Source organism: Peromyscus maniculatus, chromosome 5 (genome assembly GCF_049852395.1).
Source record: "Peromyscus maniculatus bairdii isolate BWxNUB_F1_BW_parent chromosome 5, HU_Pman_BW_mat_3.1, whole genome shotgun sequence".
NCBI classification, from domain to species: Eukaryota; Metazoa; Chordata; class Mammalia; order Rodentia; family Cricetidae; genus Peromyscus; species Peromyscus maniculatus.
Window position 1 is genome coordinate 20,593,809 of NC_134856.1, and position 26,892 is coordinate 20,620,700.

At 40.5% G+C, this 26,892-nt stretch overlaps 1 protein-coding gene across 1 annotated transcript; it reads left to right on the forward strand.

Moving 5' to 3' along the window:
* Positions 1 to 26,190, forward strand: LOC143273261 (transmembrane protein 184C-like). Its single transcript, XM_076571808.1, has 10 exons — positions 1 to 199; positions 3,210 to 3,340; positions 3,432 to 3,468; positions 5,142 to 5,347; positions 6,409 to 6,483; positions 8,779 to 8,872; positions 23,627 to 23,739; positions 24,184 to 24,283; positions 24,712 to 24,883; positions 25,359 to 26,190. Exons 1-10 carry the CDS (start codon positions 77 to 79, stop codon positions 25,487 to 25,489), a joined length of 1,182 nt encoding a protein of 393 aa, XP_076427923.1. The 5' UTR covers positions 1 to 76; the 3' UTR covers positions 25,490 to 26,190.
* The last annotated feature ends 702 nt before the right edge of the window (positions 26,191 to 26,892 follow it).

A 26,892-nucleotide genomic window follows, 5' to 3' on the forward strand; every position in this document is an offset into this window, starting at 1 on the left:
AGCTAAAGAAGAGAAAGTGTCAAAATCTTAATTTGGTTCATTTTCTTGGCTGTTTAGTGATTTTTCACTGAAGAAAATGGCCTGTGCGTCCTATAGGAAAAACTGGAGGCGATGGATCCAACCCCTGGTCATACTCATTTATATAATTGGCATCCTTATATTGGTTACCTTGTGTACTTTGAAATTTCACAGAATGAAGGTAAGAGGGTCCAGCACCTTTACCCTTTCTTAGTCTGTTTGGCAGGATCCCTTTGTCAGCCTTTAATGCTTGGGGGTTCAGAAAAACATTTCATCTCTGAACATTAAACAGACCCGTCTGATTTCACTTTGCCGCTACAAGTGGAGGTGGAACCTGGTGGAGAAAAACAGTTAATGTTGCTGCTTAGAATGCTTCGCCGGTACCCATCAGTTCCCAGAAAACTATTCTTGAAATCACATCTGCTGTGCAGATACTGGGCTTGACCAGATCAGATAAACTACCTTGAAAGCTACGTTCTGGGTTTTATAAGCTTTTAGCCTGCTTCCTGGAACGAAAGGATTCCCGTTAGTTGGACTTTGCTAATTGTTTTTATGTTGGAAGTTCCATCTTTTGTTTCTTTCTTTAATGAGATAAAGTCTCATGTAAACCAGGCTGTTTTGGAACTTGCTTTGTAGCCTAGGATGGTTCTCCAACCTCCACATTCTCAGGGCTTCTGTTTATTCAACACTGAGGATGGAACCCAGGGTTTTGAGCACTTGAGGCAAGCAAGCATTCTACGAACTGAGCTACATTCGCCCCTTGAAGTTACTCCTCAGCCCCTTGAAGTTACTCCTCAGCCCCTTGAAGTTTCTCCTCAGTCAAAACAAAAGTTCCTCATGTATTTGTTTCTTTTTTTTTATGTATTTGGTGTTGGTGTATTCGTGGGATAGCCCACTTGTGGAGGTCAGAGCACGGGCCAGTTGGGGGAGTTGTTCTTTCCTTCCATCATGAGTGCTGAGTGAAGACTGAGCTCAAGAGATCAGTGCAGTGTTGGAGGCAAGCCCCTTACCTGAGTCATCTCTCCAGCTGCCTTTTGTTACTTGTTGATGTCAAACATGACGTCATGTTGTGACATTACTAAAGTATTACAAGCTGGATACCTAACATATCCGTAATATATGTATAAAATGAACTTAGAATTATTAATAATAATAACCGGAAAGTACTTTATTATTTTAGAAGAGTTATGACATACCATGTACATGACCCCCCCTTTTGAGTGTGGAAAATATTTTAGTTAAACAATATGTCCAAACGTGTCTGGAGGGTCATTTTGTTCACTAAACTTTTGTTGGCTTTTCTTATTATAGTCCACATAGTTATTTAAGACTCATAATATAACATTAAGTATTTCTCATTTGTTAAGTTTTTTGTCATTTAAAATATGTCCACCCAAATTTAGGTATAGCAATCTTAATATAAATATAATTTCCTCACTTAGTATATTCCTTGGAGCACTTAATTCACTTAGTATTCTCTTAGTTGTCAGCTTCAAGCGTAGTTTGAAAGTGCCATGAACCTTTAAGACCAATTCTAATCTGCAGTGTAAACTGCTAACACCCCAAGTTGAGTCCCTCAAGTTCTGACAGGGATGTTTAATGGAGGATGTGCGGGTGAGCCTGTCAAAAAATGCACTTGGATATGCAAGTCTGGACCTCAGAACAGTTTCAACTGCAGGTACACGTCTTGTTTAATCTACTCTCTGCCATAATAAAGGGCCGTGGAGACGGCTCAGCAGGTGGAGCAATAACCAGGAAACCCGACCACTTGAGTTCCCTCTCTGTGACCCACCTGACTGGCATCTATGGCAAGATGGGAGGTGGACACGGAATTGCCTGGAAGCTCGCCAGCCAGCTGCCTCCACTCTGCAGCACAGAGGCAGAAACAAGAGACGCCCTGGTTCCTAAGCTGGAAGGAGAGCTGACTCCCCAGAGCTGACCTCTGACCTCCACACATGCACACCTGCACTCACAAACACAGAAGCACATGTGTATACCATGAACTGAGTGCCTTCAACAGGAATTTGTGTTTTCAGTCTTGAAAACTATTTTGGAGTCAGATACCATGGGGACCAGAGGGTTGCTGTCTAGGGAAGGTACTCTCAGGTTGCAGATGGCCATGCCCTTGCTGAATCCTCAGGTGGTTGAACGATCTCATTTTGAGATCGCCAGCCCTATGAGACTATGACCTCATTTCACCTAAGTCTCTTCCCATCAGCCTTATCTCCAAATATGGCCGTTTGCAATAGGGGTTAAGTCCCGACCTCTAAAGGGGAGCACACCTAGGTACTAATGGTCAGACTTTAGACAGTGTCCGCAGTTAAAGAATGCTTGAGATCAAGGACACAGAGAAGGAGCAGCAAGGGACCTGGCACCAGCATTTCCCAGGAATTCACAAGGAACCAATGAAGTGAATGCCCGGGAGGAGGGTCTCGAGGGGACATTCTGAATAGTGTGCACTGTTGCCAACCTGCCTGTCACTCTTCACAAGTAGAAAGGTCAGTGGGAGCTTAGTGATCACTGAAGCTGGGAGGACCAAACGCAGAACAGAATTGTTGAAGTACGAATGTGTGGTGAAAACTTAGAATCCGGAGAATATATGAGTTTTGAAGATTTTGACTCCGAAGGAGCCGAGAAATGATGGCACAATAGGTGGAGGAAACTGAGAAGATCAAAGAAAGGTTTTGTTTTTGTGTTCAAGGTTAGAGGCTTAACTGGAGCATTTCCTCAAAATAGCTCATAAACAGCAAACAAGAATCAGATACGGAAAGCAAATAACACACTAGGAATGGGCAGAGATACTATGCAAATATTCTTTTTGTTTGTCTTTGAGGAGAAGGATGAGGAGGAGGGTTCTTTTGTCAGGCTGTCCTGGAGCTCACAGAGACCCTTCTGCCTCTCAAGTTACTGGGACTAAAGGTGTGTGCTACCACACTCTGTAACACCAGCCCCAAGGAATCTAGCACCCTCTTCTGACCTCAGCAGGTACCCACACTCACACATGCACATATTCACACACAGACACACACATACATAGAATTTTTTAAAAAGTAAATCTGTTTTTAATTGCTACTAATTATTTGGGAAATACCAAGCAGTATCTGTAATCTAATGAAAATTTAAGACAAAAATATTGATCTTTATAGTTTTAATATCAGAATCTAAACCAATGTGTTCTTTTGTTTTTCAAGGTTGGAATACATACTAAAGCATGGTTTATTGCTGGTATCTTTATGCTGTTGACGGTACATGTGTCCTTCTGGGGGATTCTGCAACACTTGATGCATTACACACAACCCGAACTTCAAAAACCTATTATGAGGTCAAATCTTAATGTATTTGCTATTACTACTATTGACTGACTTAAATCATAAAGATGATATTAAGTGTTTTTTATGTTTTACTTTCTGTAGGATTCTTTGGATGGTCCCAATATACAGTTTAGATAGTGTAAGTATATTTTATTGTATTTCGTTAAGAATTCTTTGGCTGGAGAGATGGCTCAGTGGTAAGGAGTACTTTTCTCTTCTAGAGGACCCAGGTTCAATTTCCAGCACCCACATGGCAGCTCACAACTATAACTCCAGTCCCAGGGAACCCAATTTCTGATCTCTGTAGGCACCAGGCATTAACATAGCACATATGCATACAAGTAGACAAAATACTCATGCACATAAAATAATAAAGTAAGTAAGTCTTTTTAGAAAAGGAATTCTTTTATGACACTTTTTTTCTGGTTTTTTGAAACAGGTTTTTTTTGTGTAGCCCTGGCTGTCCTGGAACTCATACTGTAGACCAGGCTGGCTTCATACTCAGAGACCCACCTACCTCTGTCTCCCCAGTGAGTGCTGGGATTAAAGGCGTGTGCCACCACCACCTTGCTTCTTTTCTGACACAACTATGCTTACTAGAGAACGCTTAATAAAGTAATGAACACACAATTTTGACTTTTAAAGGAGATTAATAGTGAAATTTTTTTCTTTTTTCTTTTTTTTCTTTTCTTTTCTTTCTTTTTTTTTTGAGAGAGAGGATTTCTCTGTGTAGCCCTGGCTATCCTGGAACTCACTCTGTAGACCAGGCTGGCCTCAAACTCAGAGATCCACCTGCCTCTGCTGCCTGATTGCTGGGATCAAAGGTATTCACCACCACAACCCAGCTTTTTCTTTCTTTCTATTTTTACTTATTTATTTACTTTTTTATTTTTGAGACAGGGTCTCACTATGTAGTTCTGGCTGTCCTGGAACTCACTATGTAGAGCAGGTTGGTCCTGAACTCACAGAGAGCCCCCTGCCTCTGACTCTTTCCAAGTTCACTTGTTGTTAGTGTTGGTAAGGAAGATAATATAATGAAAAATGCAGATATTTCAAATATTTTTAATGTGTAGCTGTTTTTTGTTCAGTTGATTAAATTTAAGATTAATGGCTCTTAATCTTTTAAAGAATGAAATATTGTAATTACCCTTCTCAATACATAGCCACAAGGGAATACTTTCCCACCCCAGGAATCAAAATGTGCTGATGCTCAGTTCCCTTATATAAAATGGTTAGCATCAGCATATGGACTAGTGTGTCTCCCCTGTCCTTATGGTCATTTCTAGATGGCTTATGACACCTGATAGAATATCAGTGTCATATGCAGGTAAGGGGACCTCTGTGAGTTCCAGGCCAGCCTTGTCTGTATAATGAGTTCCAGAAAGTAGACCTGGGGTCAGAGGATGTTACAAATATTTCTGCTCCAGGGTTGGCTGAACCCATAGATGCAGATTCTCATAAGGATGCTGATAGTTTGCTATCATGCTTTTTAGTTATTGTCTTTTATTTGTACACCACCCCACCCCAAAAAAGAAAATAAAAGGAAAAAACATTTTCCACAGTAGACACAACTAAAGAAAATGGCTTTAGCCAGGTGTGGTGTTACATCCCTTTAATCCCATCACTCAGGTGGAACTCTTAAGTTGGAGGCCAGCCTGTCTACATAGTGAGCTCCAGAACATCCAGGTTACATAGATCCTATCCCCCATCCAAAAAAAAGAAAACAAAAAAAAAAAAAAAAGAAAAATAATGTCTTCGGTAACATTTTCTGAGTCCGTAATATTTCTTTTTAACATCTGTGCTTTTCCATAGTGGTTGGCCTTGAAATTCCCAAAAATCGCAATATATATTGATACCTGGAGAGACTGTTATGAAGCTTACGTGATCTATAACTTTATGATCTTCTTTAACAACTACTTAACAATACGGTTGCCAAACGTGATATTACACCTGGAATCTAAAGATCAGCAACAGCATCTCTTTCCGTTCTGCTGCTGTCTGCCGTGGGCGATGGGAGAGTAAGTGTGTTTGGTTTTGATGGACCTCTGTGTGGGTCTGAAATATCAGTCAGCTCTCTGCAAGGGGCGGGGACAGTAAGCAGAGCTCTTACCCTACGTAGCACGTAGTACAGTTTGAAAGATAATAAAATACATTATTACAATGTACATGTTGAGAGTTTTTTTTTTAACATTGCTTATCCCAATAGGAAAGTTCATCAATGTATTGAGGGAGAAAACCTTAGAAAATGTTTAATCAGCATCTTTTTTACAGTTGGGAATTGGAGCCTAAAAGATTGTGCATGTGGTCACGCAGCTAATTGTCTTGTACTTGTCTCCCTGCTGAGACAAAGTCACTGACAAAAGCAACTTAGGAACACAGTTGAGCGTGCAGTCCCTTATGGTGGGAAAGGCACGTGGCAGGTGCATGATGTCATACTGCATCTGCTGTCAGGAAGCAGAGAGGAAAGCCGGAAATCAGCTCACTGCCTTGTGTTCAGTCCAGGGCCCCAGCCTGTGGATCGCCACCCACCCTCAGGGTGGTTTGCCTGTCCCAGGAAATCTTTCTGTAAACACATTCACCAGGAAGCTGCATCCTAAATATCAATGCTTTATACACGTGCATGTGCACAAGCTCACAGTTCATTTTTGCCTCTGTTTTTCTCCTGTGTTAGTTAGAGCCATCACTATCAGTTCTAACAGCAAAGCTCCTGAGATAATCGGTTTTATTTGACTCACAGACTCAGTTCATTTGGTCCTGTTGATTTGCAGTGTATCATGGCAAGAGTGGGAAACAGGAAAAGACCAAGGTCCCAGCACCTTCTTCTGTTCCTTCTGTTCTGTGTTGCACTATAGTGGAGCTGAAGGGAGGCTTTAGGAGATAAAGTTACTAAATAATTTCAAAGTGGTCTTCAGATTTCCGTGTTGCCACCACATTCTTACCCTACTATCATTTAGGAGAACAAAATTGGCAGGATTCAATATAATTAGTGTCGTTTGTCAAAGTGATTTTTAATTTGGAGGCTTTGCGATGTTCTGATGCCACTGAATAGTTGAGATGTTATGTTCTCTTTCTTCTGCAGAATGCTGCTCTTTAGAACCAAACTGGGAGTGCTGCAGTACATGGTGATCAGAGTGATTACCACTCTTACAGCACTGTAAGTATGGCCTTCCCTTAGCTTTTTTTTTTTTAATCTTCATGATACAAGGCTGGGAATATAGCTCAGTTGATAAGAGTGTTTGCCTTGTATGCACAAAGCCCTTTAATTCTTAGCACAACAGAAACCAAGTGTAGTGATTCATGGCAAATAATCCTTGCACTTGAAGGTCGAGGTAGGAGAATCGAGAGTTTAAGGCCAGACTGGGCCCTGTCTTAAAAAACAATCTATGTTCTTCAATGGAAAAAACAAGTAAAAGAACAATGTTGATTAATAGTGTAAATACAAGGGTTGGGGATTTAGCTCAGTGGTAGAGTGCTTTCCTAGCAAGCACAAGGTCCTGGGTTCGGTCCTCCGCTCCGGCTGGGGGTGGGGGGGGGAGATAAATATGAAAATGTAGTCATAAATTTTAGCCAGACGGTAGTGGCACACACCTTTAATCTCATCACTCAGAAGGCAGAGGCAGGCAGATCTCTGTGAGTTCGAGCCCAGCCTGGGCTACATAGTGAGTTCCAGGAAAGGCACAAAGCTACACAGAGAAACCCTGTCTTGAAAAAAAATAGTGTAAATACATATATAAAAGCTGGATTCCATTACAATGAACAATGCAAAGGATCACCATGAGATTCACATTCTTTTGAGAGCAGACTGAACAGCACATCAGAAAAACCAAAACTCCTTTAGTTGGGTTAAACTAAATAACCACAGATTTATTTTCTACCTTGTTAGGAGTTTATTAGGAACACTGTCTTTAACTGGTGCCACCTTTAATCCCAGCACTGAGGAGGCAGAGAGAAGCAGATCTCTGTGAGTTTGAGGCCAGCCTGGTCTACATAGAGAGACAGAGTCTCAAAATAAACACACACAAAAACGATTTGATGTCAAAATATGAAACATAATCAGACTCCCTGGGAAACTGTTCCCTAAAAAATCCAAAATGTCAATTTATGATTTATCTATTAGATCTTAATGTTCTGCAGCTCACAAAATAAAAGAAAGCCGTATTTTTATTTATTTATTTATTTATTTATTTATTTATTTATTTATTTATTTATTTATTTATTTATTTGGTTTTTCGAGACAGGGTTTCTCTGTGTAGCTTTGCGCCTTTCCTGGGACTCACTTGGTAGCCCAGGCTGGCCTCGAACTCACAGAGATCCGCCTGGCTCTGCCTCCCGAGTGCTGGGATTAAAGGCATGCGCCACCACCGCCCGGCGAAAGCTGTATTTTTTAAAAAAACAGTTCAACTCTTTGAGCTAGAATTATTTATAAAATTTCGCTTTATTTCCTTGCTGCTTAGAAACTGGGTAAGCATATAACTTAATACTTATGGTAAAATTTATATGCAGGGTGGGAGTGTCTGTAACTAGAGTTTTCCTGCTTTGCCCACAGTCAGGACAAATCTTTGTCACCCGCCAGTCCCACAGCCGCTCAGACCCAACCAAGTAAACACAGAGACTTATATTGCTTACAAACTGTATGGCCATGGCAGGCTTCTTGCTAACTGTTCTTATAGCTTAAACTGATCCATTCCCATAAATCTATACCTTGCCACGTGGCTGGTGGCTTGCCGGTGTCTTCACATGCTGCTGGTCATGGCGACGGCTGGCAGTGTCTCTCTGCCTCAGCCTTCCGCTTCCCAGAATTCTCCTCTCTCCTTGTCCCACCTACTTCCTGCCTGGCCACTGGCCAATCAGTGTTTTATTTATTGACCAAACAGAGCAATTTGACATACAGACCATCCCACAGCAAGTGTCTGGGTCTTCAGATACTTACCTGCAATTTACAGGAAAAGGTGACCTGTAGTTAATGATTATCAGTCAAGTTTTCCAAAATTAGGCCTTGTTTTTTGAAGTTAATGATTATTCTCTAGCTTAATGGTTCTCAGTTTATAATTTCTTTAAGTTAAAAGGAATAATCATATCATACATATCTAGAAAAATGTTTCTCTGTCAGTGACCAAAGTCTAGTAATTTTCCATAGGTTTACTGAAGTAAACGGACCCTAAATTTTAAGTGTTGCTACCACTACACCTTAAGAACGTGTTCAGGACAGGAGAGCACTCAGTGGAGCACTCAGTGTTAAGAGCACTTGGTACTCATGCAGAGGTTTAGTGAAATCTAGTTCCAGAGTATCCAGTGCCTTCTTCTGGTCACTAAGGGCATTGCATGCACATTGTGCACAGGTATACATGCAGGTAAAATATTCATATACATTAAATAAGTCTCTAAAGGGTACATATAAAGATATGGTTTTGCGTGGTTAGTCATAAAGTTGATTTTTGCCATTTTTAAGGGTATTCGAGCTTGTTGGTGTCTATGGCGAAGGGAACTTAAGTTTCTCCAATGCTTGGACTTACTTGGTTGTAATCAATTATTTGTCACAACTGGTAAGTAAATCATCATTCTTCTTAATTGTACTAAATTAGTTTCTGTTGCTAAATATTATCAGGCATGATTTCTTGAGAAAAAATACCTTTTAATTTGTACATGGAACTTGAAACAGCTTTAATGTATACCTTTACACAATGTAGAAGTACAGTAATATGTTCATGAATGGTTTGGTGACTTACATGCAGAGCTGTTTGCTCTTGTGACCCCACAGCCTTGTGGGGATAAGCATGGTGTACCCTCTAAATAAACAAACCATAATGCAATCAATCTATTTAGTGAAAGGGAAAAGTCTAATTGGCATGAGAAGATAGAGTTTAAATAAAAATGGAAGAGTTTGCCAGGCAGTGGTGGTGCATGCCTTTAGTACCAGCACTCAGGAGGCAGAGGTAAGCAGATCTCTGTGATTTGAGGCCAGCCTGGTCTACTGAGTGAGTTCCAGGACAGCCAGGGCAACACAGAGAAACCCTGTCTCAAAAAAACAACCAACCGGGGTTGGGGATTTAGCTTAGTGGTAGAGCGCTTGCCTAGCAAGCGCAAGTACCTGGGTTTGGTCCTCAGCTCCAGAAAGAAAAAAAACAAACAAACAAAAAGCAAGAATTCAAATCTCTGATCTATATTTAGAATTAAAGGAAAATAAAAACTGATTTTTAAAAAAAAAAATATGAGTGCTGTTCTAGGAACTGAAAGACTCTCTTAAGCTGATGTGTATTTCATCTAAAGTCTTTGGATAGTGCTTTTTACAGTATAGTAAACACTTCTAACACATAAATTACTATAAGGTTATGATGCAGCAGAGCATGGCATTGCATGCCTTTAATCCTAGAATTTGGGAAGCAGAGGCAGGCAGATCTCTGAGTTTGAGGCCAGCCTGATCTACAAAGTGAGTTCCAGGACAGCCAGGGCTACACAGAGAAATCCTAGGCTACACAAAGAAATCTTGTCTCAAAGCACCAAAAAAAAAGGAGGGAGGGAGGGAGGGAGGGAGGGAGGGAGGGAGGAAGGAAGGAAGGAAGGAAGGAAGGAAGGAAGGAAGGAAGGAAGGAAGGAAGTTTATAATGGAAATAAATGGGGTCTGTCTCCAGAGCTTTCTCTCATGTTCATCTCTATGACCAGCAGTCTTTTTTCTGGGAATGTACTCCAAAAAAAAATGATAGAAGTGTTGTAGCCTTCTGGGATGTAATGCCCATTATAAGAAAGGACTGGAAACACTCTAAACCCGGTGGGCACAGTTTGGTCTTCCCATTGGCATTTAGACAGATACTAAAAGTAAACCTTATGAAACATACACAAAAGTAAGCTACTTTCAGTTGAAAAAGATATTGGGGAACAAAATTTCATTTTAGTTCATGACAGATGTTAGAAAATTGGGTTATGTCTGTGGAATACACCTGGAGTGTTTGCCTATCACACAGCCCTGGGTCAGATCCCAGCATGAGGGTCACAGTTCCTATGTACAGAGAAACGGCTCAGTGCTAAGAGTCTGTTTGTTTTTAGTGGTACTAGAGCTAGAACCCAGGGCCCGGGAGTGTGTGACAAGCACCCTGGGTGGCCCTGTTCCAGTGCAAGGTCTGAACTTGGTTCTTCCTTTACTGCTTTCATATCCTGAAGTATTTTAAATGAGCATAAAGTATCTCCTGGTTTTAATGGGCAAAGTAAGCTTCCAGAAATGCTTCTTGCTGTTGAAATGCTGGTTGGTTATTATAATTGACTCTAAAGACGTGGGCACTTATTTTAAGAAGTAAGGCCAGCTAGACTTACACACTGCTCTCAAGGAAATGGTTTGTGTGATGCATATTTCATGATCAGAGTTATATTGAAACTGTGCTTATTTAATGTGTTGCCTTATAAACTGTGTGTGTGTAAATGTTACACAAGAGACTAGCTAATAATAATAATCAAGTTTTTATAAAAGTGGTGGTAATTTGTTGTAGATGTTACCAACTGTCTTATTAAATAAACACAGAACCAATGTAAAAGAGAAAACCAAGAGGTCAGAGCTCAGAGCTAAAATCTTACCCTTCCTCCTGCAGTGCTCCTAGCTTCCCGAAAGAGAGCTAATTCCTGTGTGTGAGTCATTAAACAGTCTTTCAGTTCTGCCTTCTCATTGGTTGTAAACCCAAACACATGACTGCCTTGTCACTGCCTGTAAGTACAGCCCTCCAGGTCTTAAAGGCGTATGTCTCCAATACTGGCTGTATCCCTGAACACACAGAGATCTATGGGATTAAAGGCATGCGCCACCACCGCCACACTCTTTCTATGGCTCTAATAGCTCTGACCCCCGGGCAACTTTATTTATTAACATACAATTAAAATCACATTTCAGTACAAATAAAATACCATCATATTTCCCCTTTTCTATTTTAATAAAAAGAAAACAAGCAAAAGGTTATAACTAACATAAGAAAACTATATACAAAAGTACAATAACCATATACAATATATACAAGTAATAAATACCTAAACAATGTCTAGTCCATTTGTATTTGACAAATCAGAGAAAATAATTCCATTATCTATCCTATTTTGGTAAGTCCAAAATGTATCTAATTCACTTTCTATCCTAATTAATCTTCAACTATAACTAACTAATCTTCAACTATAACTAACTAATCTTCAACTCCCTCAGAGATCCAAGAAGGAAATAATATTAACTAACAAAAATAAAAACAGAAAGTGCATGGAAACAACTTCCAAAAAATTTGTGAGTTGAAAGAAACAGCCAACTGCCTGGACAGTCACCTGAGGTTTCTCCACAGTGTTGGGGCATCATCTTCAGCCTATAGGCTTAGCATATCTGACAGACTCACTTGTGAAATAGGATGTACACAAGGTCAACAGTTCAACCTCACATTGAGTGAGAGCAGTCCATGTACCAGAAACACCTGAATTCCACTAGTGTCATGTCATGATTCAGGATTTTAAATTCTGGAAATTGTTGACAGTTTTTGAATTCAGATGTCCATTCTTCTTGGCTGTGTATATATGGCTTCATCTCAGCATCCCCTTCTTCTCCACATCCCTCTACTAAATGCCAGTCTACTATTGAGAGGCATGAGCTTAGTTACTCTTCAAGAATAACTGTTTCAGCTGCTGTTCCATTGCACAATAGAAGCTATCGTCCCACTGCCTGTTAAGCTGCCTTCGAAGAAAAGGACACTGTACCTTTTCCGGATAGCGAAGGCCACTTCAGGGATGGGGCCATATTGTCCTGGCCTCAGAAGATGCCTTTTGATAAAGCCATAACCACACTTGTTTTGTGTTCTGTCTGTCCATTTTGTCCTGTTGATTTGAGGATACTTTGTTGTCCAGTGGCTAACTTTTGCCACAATGAAAGTTGACTCCATATGCAGTTTCTTCAATGCCCATATTTTCTCTGAAGTAGATTGATACTGCCAGGAGCCGACATGTCTCAAAAAAGAAAAATTTCTAAGTTATTAAAACATTTTAAATGCCATATTCTGTAGTTCTCTGAAGGGTTTGAAGATGACCTGTCTAAAATATCTCTGCTCAATTTTTAAAACATATCTAATATTACTACAAGTTCTATTGTAATGTCTAACTACTAACTTTCATTTCTTTATATCCTAATACTTGATAATAATAACATTCAAGGATCAGAAAATTGCATTACATTGTTAAATGAATGGTATAAATACAATTAGAAATATACATATATCATTTTCTAACAATATCAATTTCAAATTTGTATATAATATAAAACAATACAATCCAATGTAAGTATTTAAAACTAGTAATTGTCTTTTCTTTCTTTCTCCCTTTCTTTCTTTTTTTTTTTTTTTTGGTTTTTTCGAGACAGGGTTTCTCTGTGTAGCTTTGCGCCTTTCCTGGAGCTCACTTGGTAGCCCAGGCTGGCCTCGAACTCACAAAGATCCGCCTGCCTCTGCCTCCCGAGTGCTGGGATTAAAGGCGTGCGCCACCACGCCCGGCTCTTTCTTTTTTTTTTAAACAAGAACCTTAAATCTAATCTCCTTTGCTTAGCCTTTTTCCTTTTTTTTTTTTTTTTTGGTTTGGTTTTTTTTTAATTACTTTTTTATTTATTTTTTTAATTATATTTTACAATAGTATTCAGTTCTACATAATAGCCACAGATTCCCTTGTTCTCCCCCTTCCTGCCCCCTCCCCTTCTCCCCAGCCCACCCCCCATTCCCATCTCCTCCAGATCAAGGTCTCCCCCGAGGACTGGGATTGACCTGATAGACTCAGTCCAGGCAGGTCCAGTCCCCTCCTCCCAGATTGAGCCAAGCGTCCCTGCATAAGTCCCAGGTTTCAAACAGCTAACTCATGCAACGAGCCCGGGGCCTGGTACCACTGCATAGATGCCTCCCAAACAGATCAAGCCAATCAACTGATTCACCTATTCAGAAGGCCTGATCCAGTTGGGGGCCCCTCAGCCTTTGGGTCATAGTTCATGTGTTTCCGTTCGTTTGGTTACTTGTCCCTGTGCTTTATCCAACCTTGGTTTCAACAATTCTCGCTCATATAAACCCTCCTCTTTCTCGATAGTTAGACTCCTGGTGCTCCACCCAGGGCCTAGCCGTGGATGTCTGCATCCAGATTCCTCAGTCCTTGGATGGGGTTTCTGGCCCAACTATTAGGGTGTTTGGCCATCCCATCACCAGAGTAGGTCAGTCCCGGCTGTCTCTCGACCATTGCCAGCAGTCTTTTGTGGGGGTATCTTTGTGGATTTCTGAGGGCCTCTTTAGCTCTTTGTTTCTTCCTTTTCTCATGTGGTCTTCATTTACCATGGTCTCCTATTCCTTGTTCTCCCGCTCTGTTCTTGATCCAGCTAGGATCTCCCGCTCTCTTTCCCTCGACCCTCACCGTTCATTGCTCCCACTCATGTCCAGGCTGTTCATGTAGATCTCATCCATTTTTCCGTGTCTTTCTCGGGGTCCTGTTTTCCAGGTAGCCTCACTGGTGATGTGAGTAGCAGTCCAGTCATCCTTTTTCCACATCTAGCATCCTCCTATGAGTGAGAAAACAACTCTGAGATACCACCTTACACTTGTCAGAATGGCTAAGATCAAAAGCACTGAAGACACTTTATGCTATAGAGGATGTGGAACTAGGGGAACTCTCCTCCACTGCTGGTGGGAATGCAAGCTTGTACAACCACTTTGGAAATCAATATGGCGCTTTTTTAGAAAATTGGGAATCAATCTCCCCCAAGATCCAGCTATACCACTCTTGGGCATATACCCAAGAAATGCTCAATCATACCACAAGAGCACTTGCTCAGCTATGTTCATATCAGCATTGTTTGTAATAGACAAAACCTGGAAACAACCTAGATGCCCTTCAACTGAAGAATGGATAAATAAATTGTGGCACATATACACAATGGAATACTACTCAGCAGAGAAAAACAATAACATCATGAGGTTTGCAGGCAAATGGATGGATCTAGAAAAAATCATCCTGAGTGAGGTAACCCAGACTCAGGAAGCTTAGCCTTTTTCCTAACCCTTGACAACAACTTGTAACCAACCCCCTAAACAATGAAAATTATCCCAGACCCAAAACCCATTAAAAAGACCAAAAAAACACCCGCCCCACACCACCTCTTTGGGAATGTGGGCGTCGTATTCTTAAAATTGCTTCCTGCTGGGTATGGGCGAAGTTATCTTTATCCTGAAAGAAAATTTAAGGTTAGTTGTCAAATTCTAGGAAAGATAACTATATTCTTCATTATCCAGTCTGTGTATAATGCCGAAGTTCAGGGTTTATCTCAAGTCCTTATTCAAGTAGTCTTTGAGACTGGATCATCTCAGCTAGTCATCTCAAAATTGCTCTGAGCACCTTGTAGTTCAGAGCTGATCTGTGGATGATGTTTGTCAGCTTAATGATATTATTATTGTCCACATGGAATTGTTGTTGTTGTGGGGCCCCATCCTCTTCCTGGAGACTTCAGTTGATGTTAGACCTGGCCGTGATTTCCTGCAGAAAACTGATAAGAGATTCGAACACAAAGACATGTATAAGCAGCTAATTGAAGCCTTTTTTCTAGAATTAGTTACTACTCTATATGACCACTCATATCTTAACAAAGTTTAAAATGTGTGTGTGTGTATCTTGTAAATTTTTATATAAAATTCATATATATTTATAATTTATATAAAATTCACTTTAAGAAAAGTTTAAAGAATCAGAATAGAATCAAAGAATTGAGATTAGTAATAGAATAGTCCTTTAATTAATTTGGCTTTTGTCCTGTCCCATAGCAGAAGATGGCTCTTTTATTCTGGCATGATACAGGGGGTTTGCATTTTCCTTTTAACAACATGCTTGAGTTTAAAGAAGGAGAGAGCCATTCTCCAACTGCAAAGTCAGCTTTAAATTTTAATTGAACTGGGACTATTAGAAGACCAATAGTGTTAAATCTTCAGAGAAAAGCAGAAACAAACATTTAGGAAGACATAAAATTTTTTAGGTAATATATACCCATACGCCGTTTCACTCTGTTTCCTGGGATAGATGATTTGTCCCTTCAGTTGTCTCATTTGTCCTGTGTTCTTCAGATTCCTTAACCCTCATTTTCCTAAAAGACAAAAACACAAAACCTTTCCCAAGACTAATTTTGGGGATGTTCCTTTTGGCAAGTTATTATCTGGTTAAATGAAAAGGCATGTGTTATTGATACAAGTTAGTTTAAATTGGATGTTCATGCTGGTTGATGAACTATCACCTCCTCTAATTAAGAGGTTTCTCTTGTTCAAATCGAACCCTTATCAATTTTGATGGTACCCACAGCTTATCTTCTCCTGTAGAAACAAAAGCAAAACCTCGTCCCCAACGTAACACTTACCCTGGTTTCCATTCTGAGGTCAGCACATCCTTAAAGTATATAGGCTGATTTAATTCTGTAGTTTTTTCTATTATCCAATGTCTCTCTGCAGCTGTTGTTCCTTTCTCATTGGCATTAAGAAAATTCAAAGTTAATAGAGCATTATGCAGTCTATTTCTGGGGGGTTTTGTTACCCCTTTCTGTTTATTTAGCATATCCTTTAGAGTTCTGTTTGATTTTTCTATAACTGCTTGACCTGTAGGATTATGTGGTATACCTGTAATATGCTTTATATTATAATAAGCAAAAAACTGTTTCATTTTAACAGAGACATATGATGGAGCATTGTCAGTTTTAATTTGTGCAGGTATACCCATGATGGCCATAACTTCTAGCAAATAAGTGATTACAGAATCAGCTTTTTCAGAACTCAAAGCAGTTGCCCATTGAAATCCTGAATAAGTATCCATGGTATGGTGTACATATTTCAATTTTCCAAATTCTGCAAAGTGAAACATGCCCATCTGCCAGATTTCATTCCTCTGAGTACCCTTTGGGTTACATCCTGCTGGTAATGGCATTTGATTGTAGAAGAAACAAGTAGGACATTTCTTTACTATTTCTTTGGCTTGTTGCTAGGTTATGGAAAATCCTTTTTTAAACCTTTACTATTGACATGATGTTTTTTATGAAATTCTGAGGCCTCCAGCACATTTCCTATCAATAATTTATCAATCTCATCATTGCCTTGTGCTAAAGGGCCTGGCAGACCAGTACGGGATCGAATGTGAGTTATATATAAAGGATGACTCCTTTTCCTGATTGTATCTTGTAATTGAATAAATAGTGAAGTTAATTCTGAAGCATCAGGGATAAATTCTGCAGTCTCAATATGTAATACCACTCTTTCAGCATACTGAGAGTCAGTAACTATGTTGAGAGGTTCTGAAAAATCCATTAATACCAACAGAATAGCATACAATTCTGATTTTTGAACTGAATTATAAGTACTTTGAACCACTTTACTTAAATTTTCTGATTTGTAACCTGCCTTTCCTTGTTTGTTAGTATCTGTATAAAATGTACGAACTCCAGATATGGGTTTTTGCCATACAATTCGAGGCAAGATCCAATCAGCTCTTTTTATAAGATTAATTCTATTGCTTTTGGGATATTTGCTGTTAATTTCTCCCAAAAAATTACTGCAAGCTCTTTGCCAAGGTTCACTTTCTATCCATAATTTTTCAATGTCCTCCTTAGTTAAAGGTACAACAATTTCTTCTGGATCTATTCTTGCTAATTGACGAAGTCTCAATTTTCCTTTCCAAATCAAATCAGATTTTTCCACATAAGTTTTTAATTTTTATTTGGTTTATTTGGTAAAAATACCCATTCCAATATAATATCCTCCCTCTGCATTAATATTCCAGTAGGAGAATGCCTACAAGGTAAAATAACCAAAATGCAATCCAGCTTTGAATCAATATGATACCACATGCCCTTCATGTACTTTCTTTTCTACCAAGGCCAATTCTTTCTCAGCTTCAGGTGATAATTCTCTTGGACTATTTAAGTCCTGGTCACCTTGTCTAAGGTTTTGAACAAATTAGTCAGTTCATCATTTTTTACCCCAAAAATTGTTCATAGATGAGAAATATCTCCAAATAATCTTTGAAAGTCATTAAGAATCTGTAGTCTATCTCTCCTAATTTGCACCTTTTGGGGTCTAATTTTTTGTAGCTCTATTTTTTACCCTAAATAATTAATAGAATCTCCTCTTTGTATCTTTTCAGGAGCAATTTGTAATCCCCAGCAAGACAAATTTTTCTTTACTTCTTCAAACATTCTAAAGTATCTGCATTTGAGTCAGCTAGTAAAATATCATCCATATAATGATAAATTATAGATTTAGGAAATTTTTTACGTACCACTTCTAATGACTGTTGTACAACATATTGGCACAGAGTTGGGCTATTCAACATTCCCTGTGGGAGGACCCTCCATTGAAATCTTTTAACCGGTTGACAATTATTATAAGTAGGCACTGTAAAAGCAAATCTTTCTCTGTCTTTTTCTTGTAAGGGTATTGAAAAGAAACAGTCTTTTAAATCAATAACTGTGAGAGGTCATCCTTTTGGTAACAGAGTAGGCAAAGGCATCCCAGATTGTAGAGAGCCCATTGGCTGAATTACTTTGTTAATTGCTCTAAGGTCTGTTACCATTCTCCATTTACCAGATTTCTTTTTAATAACAAATACAGGAGAATTCCAAGGGCTGGTTGATTCTTCAATATGCTGAGCATTTAACTGTTCTTCTACCAGCTCTTCTAAAGTCTGGAGTTTCTCAGTTGTTAAGGGACATTGCTGAACCCATACAGGCTTGTCTGTTAACCATTTTAAAGGTAGAGCTTTTGGTATATTTGGAAGATCATCAGTTGTTGTGTCCTGTTGTGGTGGTATTGTGTTCCCCAAAATATTGTGTACTCTAATAAATTTATCTGGGGTCAGAGAACAGACAGCCACTAGATACAAAAGCTAGAAAATGGTGGCACTCACACCTTTAATCCTAGCATTCCAGAGATAGAAATCCCTCTGGATTTCTGTGAGTTCAAGGCCACATTGGAAATAGCCAAGCTTGGTGACACACGCCTTTAATCCCAGAAAGCCAGCCTTTAATCCCAGGGAGTGGTGGTAGAAAGCAGAAAGATATATAAGGCGTGAGGACCAGAAACTAGAAGATTTTGGCTGGTTGAGATTTTGGCTGGTTAAGCATTCAGGCTTTTGAGCAGTAATTCAGCTGAGACCCATTCCGGATGAGGACTCACAGGCTTCCAGTCTGAGGAATCAAGACCAGCTGAGGAATTGGCAAGGTGAGATAGCTGTGGCTTGTTTTGTCTCTCTGATCTACCAGCATGGACCCCAATAACTGGCCTCGGGTTTGATTTTATTAATAAGTACTTTTAAGATTCCTGCTACACCCTGTTTTTGTATAATATGGATGGCTGGTGACCACTCATTAGAATAATGCCTTCTAATATTTCTCTCAGAAACATGTGCTAGTTTATGATTTGTTTCTGAGATTGGAGGGATGTTAATCTGAGTATTGTTGCAACGAGTCTCGACCCCACAGGTTCATAGCTATGTTAGCCACATATGGTTTTAATTTTCCTCTCTGTCCTTCTGGACCTATACATTCGAGCCATCTTGCACTCTGTTTCACCTGAGATAATGTCCCAATTCCTAACAGTTGAACGTTTACCTCCTGAAGAGGCCAAGTTGGATGCCAAAATTCTGGTGCAATTATGGTAACGTCCGCACCTGTGTCTACCAGACCAGACAACAAAACACCATTTATTTTTATTGTTAATTTTGGTCTTTGTTCATTAATAGAAGTTTGCCAAAAAATTTTCTTTATGTTTTCTCCTGAATTTTCTATTCTCTCTGTTTCATCATCCTGACCAGCATGATTTATTCTAATAGGCATTTGGTTATTTAATTGCTCTGAGTAGGGGTTTCCTTTATGGCTGCAGGAAAGGTTTGAACTGGATTTGCTATGGGGGCCTGCATGAGGCCCCTCTGGGAGTTTCCTGAAGACTGAGACAAAGGATTACCCTGTCTGTCCTTTGTTGATCTACATTTGTTGGTCCAGTGTTTTCCTTTACCACACCTTCTGCATACTCCAGAAGGAAGGGGCATTCTGTTGCCATTGTTCCTTGAAGAAACATTGTTTCTAGGAATGACCTGTTTACAGTCCCTTTTCAAATGTCCTTGCTTCCCACACCCAAAACATCTAACACTCCTCAAACCTTTTGAAATTGCTTCTCCTACCCACATATCATCCTCCTCATGAGCCTCAACATTAACCATGTCTATAATTTAGTCTTCCAAAGGTGCAGATCTTGCCTTTAATGGCCTGATTATTCTTTTGTATGCTGCATTCGCATTCTCAAAGGCCAAAGATTCAATTATTATCTTACTAGCTTCTGAATCCGGGACCATTCTCTTTACTGTTGAAGCCAGTCTTTGTAAAAAAAAAAAAAAAAAAAAAAAAAAAAAAAAGATTCTTTTGGGCCTTGCCTAACCTTTGTAAATGACTCAGTTTTTTTTCCTGGTTCTCAACTCTGTCCCATGCATTCAAGGCTGCCGTTCGACATAAAATTAGGGTTTGGACATCATATAAACATTGTGTTTGTACTGAAGCATATTGGCCTTCTCCAATAAGCTGATCCTGGCAGACTTGTATACTTGTATGCCTTTATCCCTCCATTGTTTTTCTATGTTTTTAGCCTCATCCTTGAACCAAGTTAGCCACTGAAGCCTTTGGGAGGGTTCCAGAACAGCTTATGCCAGCTTCCACCAGTCCTGTGGTACAATCCTATTATATGTTGACCAAGAGTTTAACATTTGCTTTACATATGGGGAATGCATGCCATAAGACACTATTGCCGCCGGGCGGTGGTGGCGCACGCCTTTAATCCCAGCACTCGGGAGGCAGAGCCAGGCGAATCTCTGTGAGTTCCAGGCCAGCCTGGGCTACCAAGTGAGCTCCAGGAAAGGCGCAAAGCTATGAAGAGGAACCTTGTCTCAAAAAACCAAAAAAAAAAAAAAAAGACACTATTGCCTCCTTAAACCTTCGTAAACTGAACATTTCAATTGGAGCCCAAATATTTTGTGTAATCATTTGATTAGGCAACTGCTGTACCGTTACAGGATAAATTAAGGGTGACTGTGTGAAAATAGGCTTTCTTTCTGTAACCTTATGATCCAAACTTGAAACAACTTCACTGTTAATTTCTTCTGTCTGAATTTTTACAGGTTTAACAAGTTTTTCTAAAGCTGTCATCCCGGCACTTAAATTGACTATCTTTTTAAATAGTAAAATGAGGATGGGCGGTGGTGGCGCATGCCTTTAATCCCAGCACTCGGGAGGCAGAGGCAGGCAGATCTCTGTGAGTTCGAGGCCAACCTGGGCTACCAAGTGAGTTCCAGGAAAGGTGCAAAGCTACACAGAGAAACCCTGTCTTGAAAAAACCAAAAAAAAAAAAAAATGCTAATAAACTGCATAATTCCAACAATACTAATCTTCTCATATAGTTCTTCCATTGTCAGACTGCCTAAAATTCCAAACAAAACCCAATTTTCTTCCAATGTGCACATTAAATCCATCTTTAATGTGGAAAAAATTCCTCTTTTAAATAGTTTTATTTAAAATATCTGATATGTTGTGACTTACCAAATCTGCATGAAACAGTAGAAATCCGAGGGAATTTCAAAACAGCCACCTAGTGTCCAAGGTGTGAAGAGAGAGAGAGAGACAGAGAGAGAGAGAGAGAGAGAGAGAGAGAGAGAGAGAGAGAGAGAGAGAGAGAGAGAGAGAGAGAGAGAGAACACAAGAAAGCGTAGCCGGTTAAAGCTTAAATCCAGCCACGTGTTCCCTCTTGAGCCGAGTCAAGGCTTGGCTCTGGCTTCCTTAAACTCCCACCACATGTGTTGGCTTTACAGGCAGGGGCCCTGTTCGGCAGGGCAGGCTGAGTTGTTTGTAGCACTGGCTTTAAGCAAGTAGCTCCAGCTGCAGTACCTGCTCGTAGCTACGGTCAGTTGGGCCTAAGCCAAGCTAGGCCTGAGCTAGGGAGCCGGACCCACCCAGGTGGGAAACTGGTCCTGCTGCCAAGCCAAGTGGTTTTTAATGAATTTTTGCCACGTGGGCGCCAACTGTAGATGAACAGTCTTATTAAATGAGAAACACAGAGCCAAATGCAGAGTTAATAGCCCAAGAGGTCAGAGCAATACTAAGAGCTAAAAACCTTACCCTTCACTGCCACTGTTGTCCTTCCTCTCAGCAAGAGGCCTAATTCCTGTCTGTCTGTCCTTTTATTGACTTTCTGTTCTGCCTTCTCGTTGGTTGTAAACCCAACCACATGATCTCCTTGTCACTGCCTGTCTGTACAGACCTCCAATTCTTCTATAGTTGGTATTGAGATTAAATGTGTGTGTCTCCATGCTGGCTGTATCCTTAAACACACAGAGATCCGCCTGGCTCTGCCTCCCAAGTACTGGGATTAAAGGCATGCACCACCACTGGCCAGCTTCTGCTATGGCTTGCTATTAGCTCTTACCACCAGGCAACTTTATTTATTAACAAACAAATAAAATCACATTTCAGTACAAATAAAATATCACCATAACATATGGCTTTAATTTTCCTCTCTGTCCTTCTGGACCTATATATTCGAGCCATCTTGCACTCTGTTTCACTTGAGGTAATGTTCTAATTCCTAACAGTTGAACGTTTACCTCCTGAAGAGGCCAAGTTGGATGCCAAAATTCTGGTGCAATTATGGCCACATCAGCACCTGTGTCTACCAGACCAGAGAGCAAAACACCATTTATTATTATTGTAAATTTTGGTCTTTGTTCATTTATACAAGTTTGCCAAAAATTTTTCTTCATGGTTTCTCACGAATTTTCTGTTCTCTCTGTCTCAGCTGTTCCATCACCCTGAGCAGCCTGGTTTATTCCAATAAGCATTTGGTTATTTAATTGCTCTGAGTAGGGGTTTCCTCTATGACTGCAGGAAAGGTCTGAACTGGATTTGCTGTGCCAGACTGCCTGAGGCTCTTCTGGGATTTTCCCAACTGAGGCAAAGGATTTCCTTGTCTGTCCCTTGTTGATTTACATTCGTTGGTTCAATGTTTACCCTGAGTTGGCGATTCAGCCGCAAGGAGCTGTAGCTACAGTCGAGTGCAGCTGGACAGGAAGCTCTGGCCAGGCTGAGGCCAAGTCGACCTGTGCTCGGGCTAGGGAGCCGCCCACCTGGGCTAGGGAGCCGGCCACCCTTGCAGGGAAACCAGACCTGCTGCCAAGCCAAGCAGTTTTTAATGGATTCTTGTCATGTTGGGTGCCAAATGTAGATGTAAACAACCATCTTATTAAATAAGAAACACAGTTCGAGGCCAGCCTGGTCTGCCAAGTGAGTTCCAGGAAAGGCACAAAGCTACACAAGAGAAACCCTGTCTTGGAAAACCAAAGAAAGAAAGAAAGAAAGAAACACAGAACCAATGTAAAAGAGAAAGCCAAGAGGTCAGAGCTCAGAGCTAAAACCTTACCTTCCTCCTGCTGTGGTCCTACCTCTCCAAAAGAGAGCTACTTCCTGTGTGTTTGTCTTTAGATCGTCTTTCTGTTCTGCCTTCTCATTGGTTGTAAACCAAACACATGACTGCCTCGTCACTGCCTGTAAGTACAGCCCTCCAGGTCTTTTTTTTTTTTTTTTTTGGTTTTGGTTTTTCGAGACAGGGTTTCTCTGTGTAGCTTTGCGCCTCTCCTGGGACTCACTTGGTAGTCCAGGCTGGCCTCGAACTCACAGAGATCCACCTGGCTCTGCCTCCTGAGTGCTGGGTTAAAGGTGTGCGCCACCACCGCCCAGCTCAGCCCTCCAGGTCTTAAAGGCGTGTGTCTTCAATGCTGGCTGTATCCCTGAACACACAGAGACTTACTTAGCTCTGCCTACCAAGTGCTGGGATTAAAGGCATGCGCCACCACCACCACCACCACGCTCTTGCTATGGCTCTAATAGCTCTGACCCCCGGGCAACTTTATTTATTAACATGCAATTAAAATCACATTTCAGTACAAATAAAATACCACCATAATTTGTGTTGCCTTTTTCTTTGACTGAAGGAAACCTTCCATTCATGTCATTTGTTTATTGCTTTGAGTTCCAGTATGTGAACACTTAGAAACATATTCAGGAAAAATGTTACATACCTCTCTTGAGAAATCTCACATATATGCATGTTCAGCAACATATTAAAAGCACTAAAACATCGGCTGATTAGCCCTAAACTCCACCAGGAACATTACTGTAGACTCTGGTTTCAGCTTTAAGGAAAGGTTCTGTCACTGTCTTCCTGCTGCAGAATGTTGAATGTTGCTTTTGTTTCTAGTTCGCCATGTACTGCCTCCTGCTGTTTTACGAAGTACTAAAGGAAGAGCTCAGCCCTATACAACCTGTTGGCAAATTTCTTTGTGTCAAACTGGTAGTCTTTGCCTCATTCTTGTAAGTATTGCTTGCTCTTAAATATTCTCATTTTATAAATGCCAATAAAGCTGTTGGTTAAGGGAGTTTTTTAAATAATGTGAATACAATGCCAGGCTCAGTGGTGCCTGTCTGTAATCCCAGCTCTTGGGAGACTGAGGCAGGACTACCACTCAAGGCCAGCCTGAACTAGGAAGATGCCTTTGGGGCTGGAGAAGAGGCTCAGCAGTTCAAAGAGTGTGCCGCGTATCCAGAGGACCACAGTTTGGTCCCCAGCACCCATGTGCCAGGTTTACAGATGTGCACCACCATGCCAGCCTTCCCTGGCTTCTGTGACTCTAACTCAGGTCCTCACACTTGTGCAGCAAGTGCTTTACACACCGAGTGCCCTCCCGAGCCCCTAATTGCATAGACAGTTGGCATTTCATGATCTAGATTTCACATTTACCTTTTCTTGACATACAGGCAAGCAGGCCTTATAGCACTGTTGGTAAAGGTTGGTATTATTTCCAACAAGCATACCTGGGAATGGCAGAGCGCAGAAGCTGTGGCAACAGGCCTGCAGGTAAGTAGTGCTGTCAGTGAATCAAGGGGTTTTACTGTTTAAGCTGTTTGACACAGTGTTGACCCAAATGTACAAACAGTAAGCAAGGCTGATAGCTTTCTCCGTGGTGATGAGCTGAGGAGTGGGAGCCCTAGAGAAATGGCCCATAGGTACTGATTGGTAGTGGTTTTATTCCTGGTCCACTTTTATCTGCACATTTCCTTTCAGTCCTTGAGTGATGGATTAAGAAATACTTGATTGAGGAAAAGCAAAAGAGATGTAAATCCTGGCTTGTCATGTTTTGTGTGGGGAAAAAAATGTTGAAAATGAATATAATCTGGGTTATATTTTAAAAAGTTATTGACACCCTAAGTAACTTTGAAAATGTTATCAGTTGGAAAAACTAGATTTAAAGCCAAAGATGTTTGATATTTTTGTGGCTGTTGTAGGATTTCATGATGTGCATTGAGTTGTTCTTTGTGGCCATTGCCCACCTTTATTCATTCTCTGCTAAACCCTATGCAAAAGAGGCAGAGGAAGGCTCGTGCTTTGACTGTTTCCTAGGGATGTGGGATGTGTCAGACGTCAGAGATGATATTTCTCAACAAGTAAGACGCATGAGTAAGTAACAGCTGTTTAACTTTTGTTAGTTTGAGTGTGTGTGTAGCGGGTGGGGTGTGTGTGTGTGTGTGCACATAGAGACAAAGATGAACTTCAGGTGTGGTCCCTCAGGAGCTGTTCAGCTTGGGGTTTGGAACAGGGCCTCTCACTGTCCTAGGGCTCACAGATTGAGCTAGGATTGCTGTCCAGAGGCCCCAGGATCCAACTCTGTCGCTAGCACAGGGACTGCAAGCTGCCCAGCTTGGGACCTGTGCTGAGAACTGAACTCAGGTCCTCGTTCTTGTGTGGCAAGCACTTTGCAGACTGCGGTATCACCCCAACCCAAATACATAAGATTTACTCTAGTAATTTAAGAAATAAGAACATACTTAAAGCAGTACCATGATACAGGCTCTTCAAATTTGGGGAGGACAAAGAGGGAAACTATTTTTAGAATGGTAAAAATAACTTTTGGCTAATTTATATTGTCTTAAAGGAAGAACAATACGTGGTTATCAAAAAAAAAACTTTTTCCTGAAGACCCGGAGCACACTGAACACACAGGTCTGCTTTCCTCATCCTCACAAGATGCACTATCTTCAGGTTCAAAGCCATCCTCACCTCTAGGCCAATATCAGGCCTTTGGACACACGATTACATCACAGAATGCAGCTGCTGCATCCAAGTTATGTGAAGACATTGTGATTGATATCCCAGAAGAGCAGGAACCTTCTGATACAGCCCAATATCAAGACTTGGAAGACACAGTTGCTTCATAGGATACACTTTCTGAGGACAAGCTTTGTGAAGATATCATGACAGATATCCCAGAAGAGGAGAAGGAGCCCCCAACCCATCAATAGATTCTTAAAGGTTCCGCAATCTTCTTTGTGTGTAGGCTCAAAATCTGGACAGTTCAAAATGTTGGAAAAATTCAAAGACAGACAAAAACCAGATATAACTACTATACATAATATACACACACGTATAATACTAATACACACATGTTAGTATATATATATTTGTATGCTTTGTATATCACAGATAACATTTACATTTCCTACGCTTTGGCTTTTTTAAACTGTTAGGGTATCATATATTCAAACAGTAGGTAACAACTTCAGCTGAACACTTGCATTTCTCAGGAGGATGGACATTTGAAAAAAAATCAGTGCTTCTTACCACTGCATGAATGTAATGCTCTGGACTGAAAATGTAAACATAAAATTACCATTAATTTAATTTAATCATAATCATGTGCCATTTAATTTTACATAATTATACTTCAATTACATGTCTTTCAATAAATGCAATACCATTTTCTGAAACTCTTATATGTCTTACTCTTTTACTCTTTCTTTTTTTAGACAGGGTTTCTTTGTATATCCCTGGCTGTCCTGGAACTCCCTCTGTAGACCAGGCTGCCCTTGACTCACAAAGACCAGCCTGCCTGTGCCATCTGAGTGCTGGGACTAAACGCATGCACCACCACCAACCTGGCTGTGTCTTACTCTTTAAACATAAATTCTTAATGCTTTAACAAAAATTGCTTGATTAGAAGTTGACATTTTTTAAATTTTTGAGCTAGACTTAACAGTGTACACATTTAAACCCAGCACTCAGGAAGCAGAGGCAGGTGGAATTTGGGGAGTTCCTGGCCAGTCTGATCTAGGCCAAAAACAAAAACAAAACACTGGTCAAAGAAACAGAAGATGAAGCTAAATGGAAGGACACCCTGTGACTCAGAATAAATCTTATCAGAATGTCCACACTGCCAACAGGAACATAATAGATCAATGTAACTGCCGTCAGAATCCTAGTGGCATGATTCAGGCAAAGAACAGTCCTAAAATTCATATAGAAATATTTTCAAAAGGCCAGACCACTTCTGAGGAAAATTGGACACATGGCATTTCCTGATTTGAAATACAAGCTGGGTGCCATGGTTCATGGTCGGTCATCCTAGCATAGGCGGCTGAAAAGGGTCACTTGAACCCAGTGTTTGAGCTTAGCCTGAGCAACAGAGTGAG

What these genes read in the sequence shown, in the direction of transcription:
- LOC143273261 (XM_076571808.1), top strand. Translation starts at nt 77, where the DNA reads ATGGCCTGTGCGTCCTATAGGAAAAACTGGAGGCGATGGATCCAACCC. An exon ending in CTGCCGTGGGCGATGGGAGA is followed by an intron (nt 5,348 to 6,408) that starts GTAAGTGTGTTT and finishes TTTCTTCTGCAG; the next exon opens with AATGCTGCTCTTTAGAACCA. An exon ending in GTAGTCTTTGCCTCATTCTT is followed by an intron (nt 23,740 to 24,183) that starts GTAAGTATTGCT and finishes CTTGACATACAG; the next exon opens with GCAAGCAGGCCTTATAGCAC.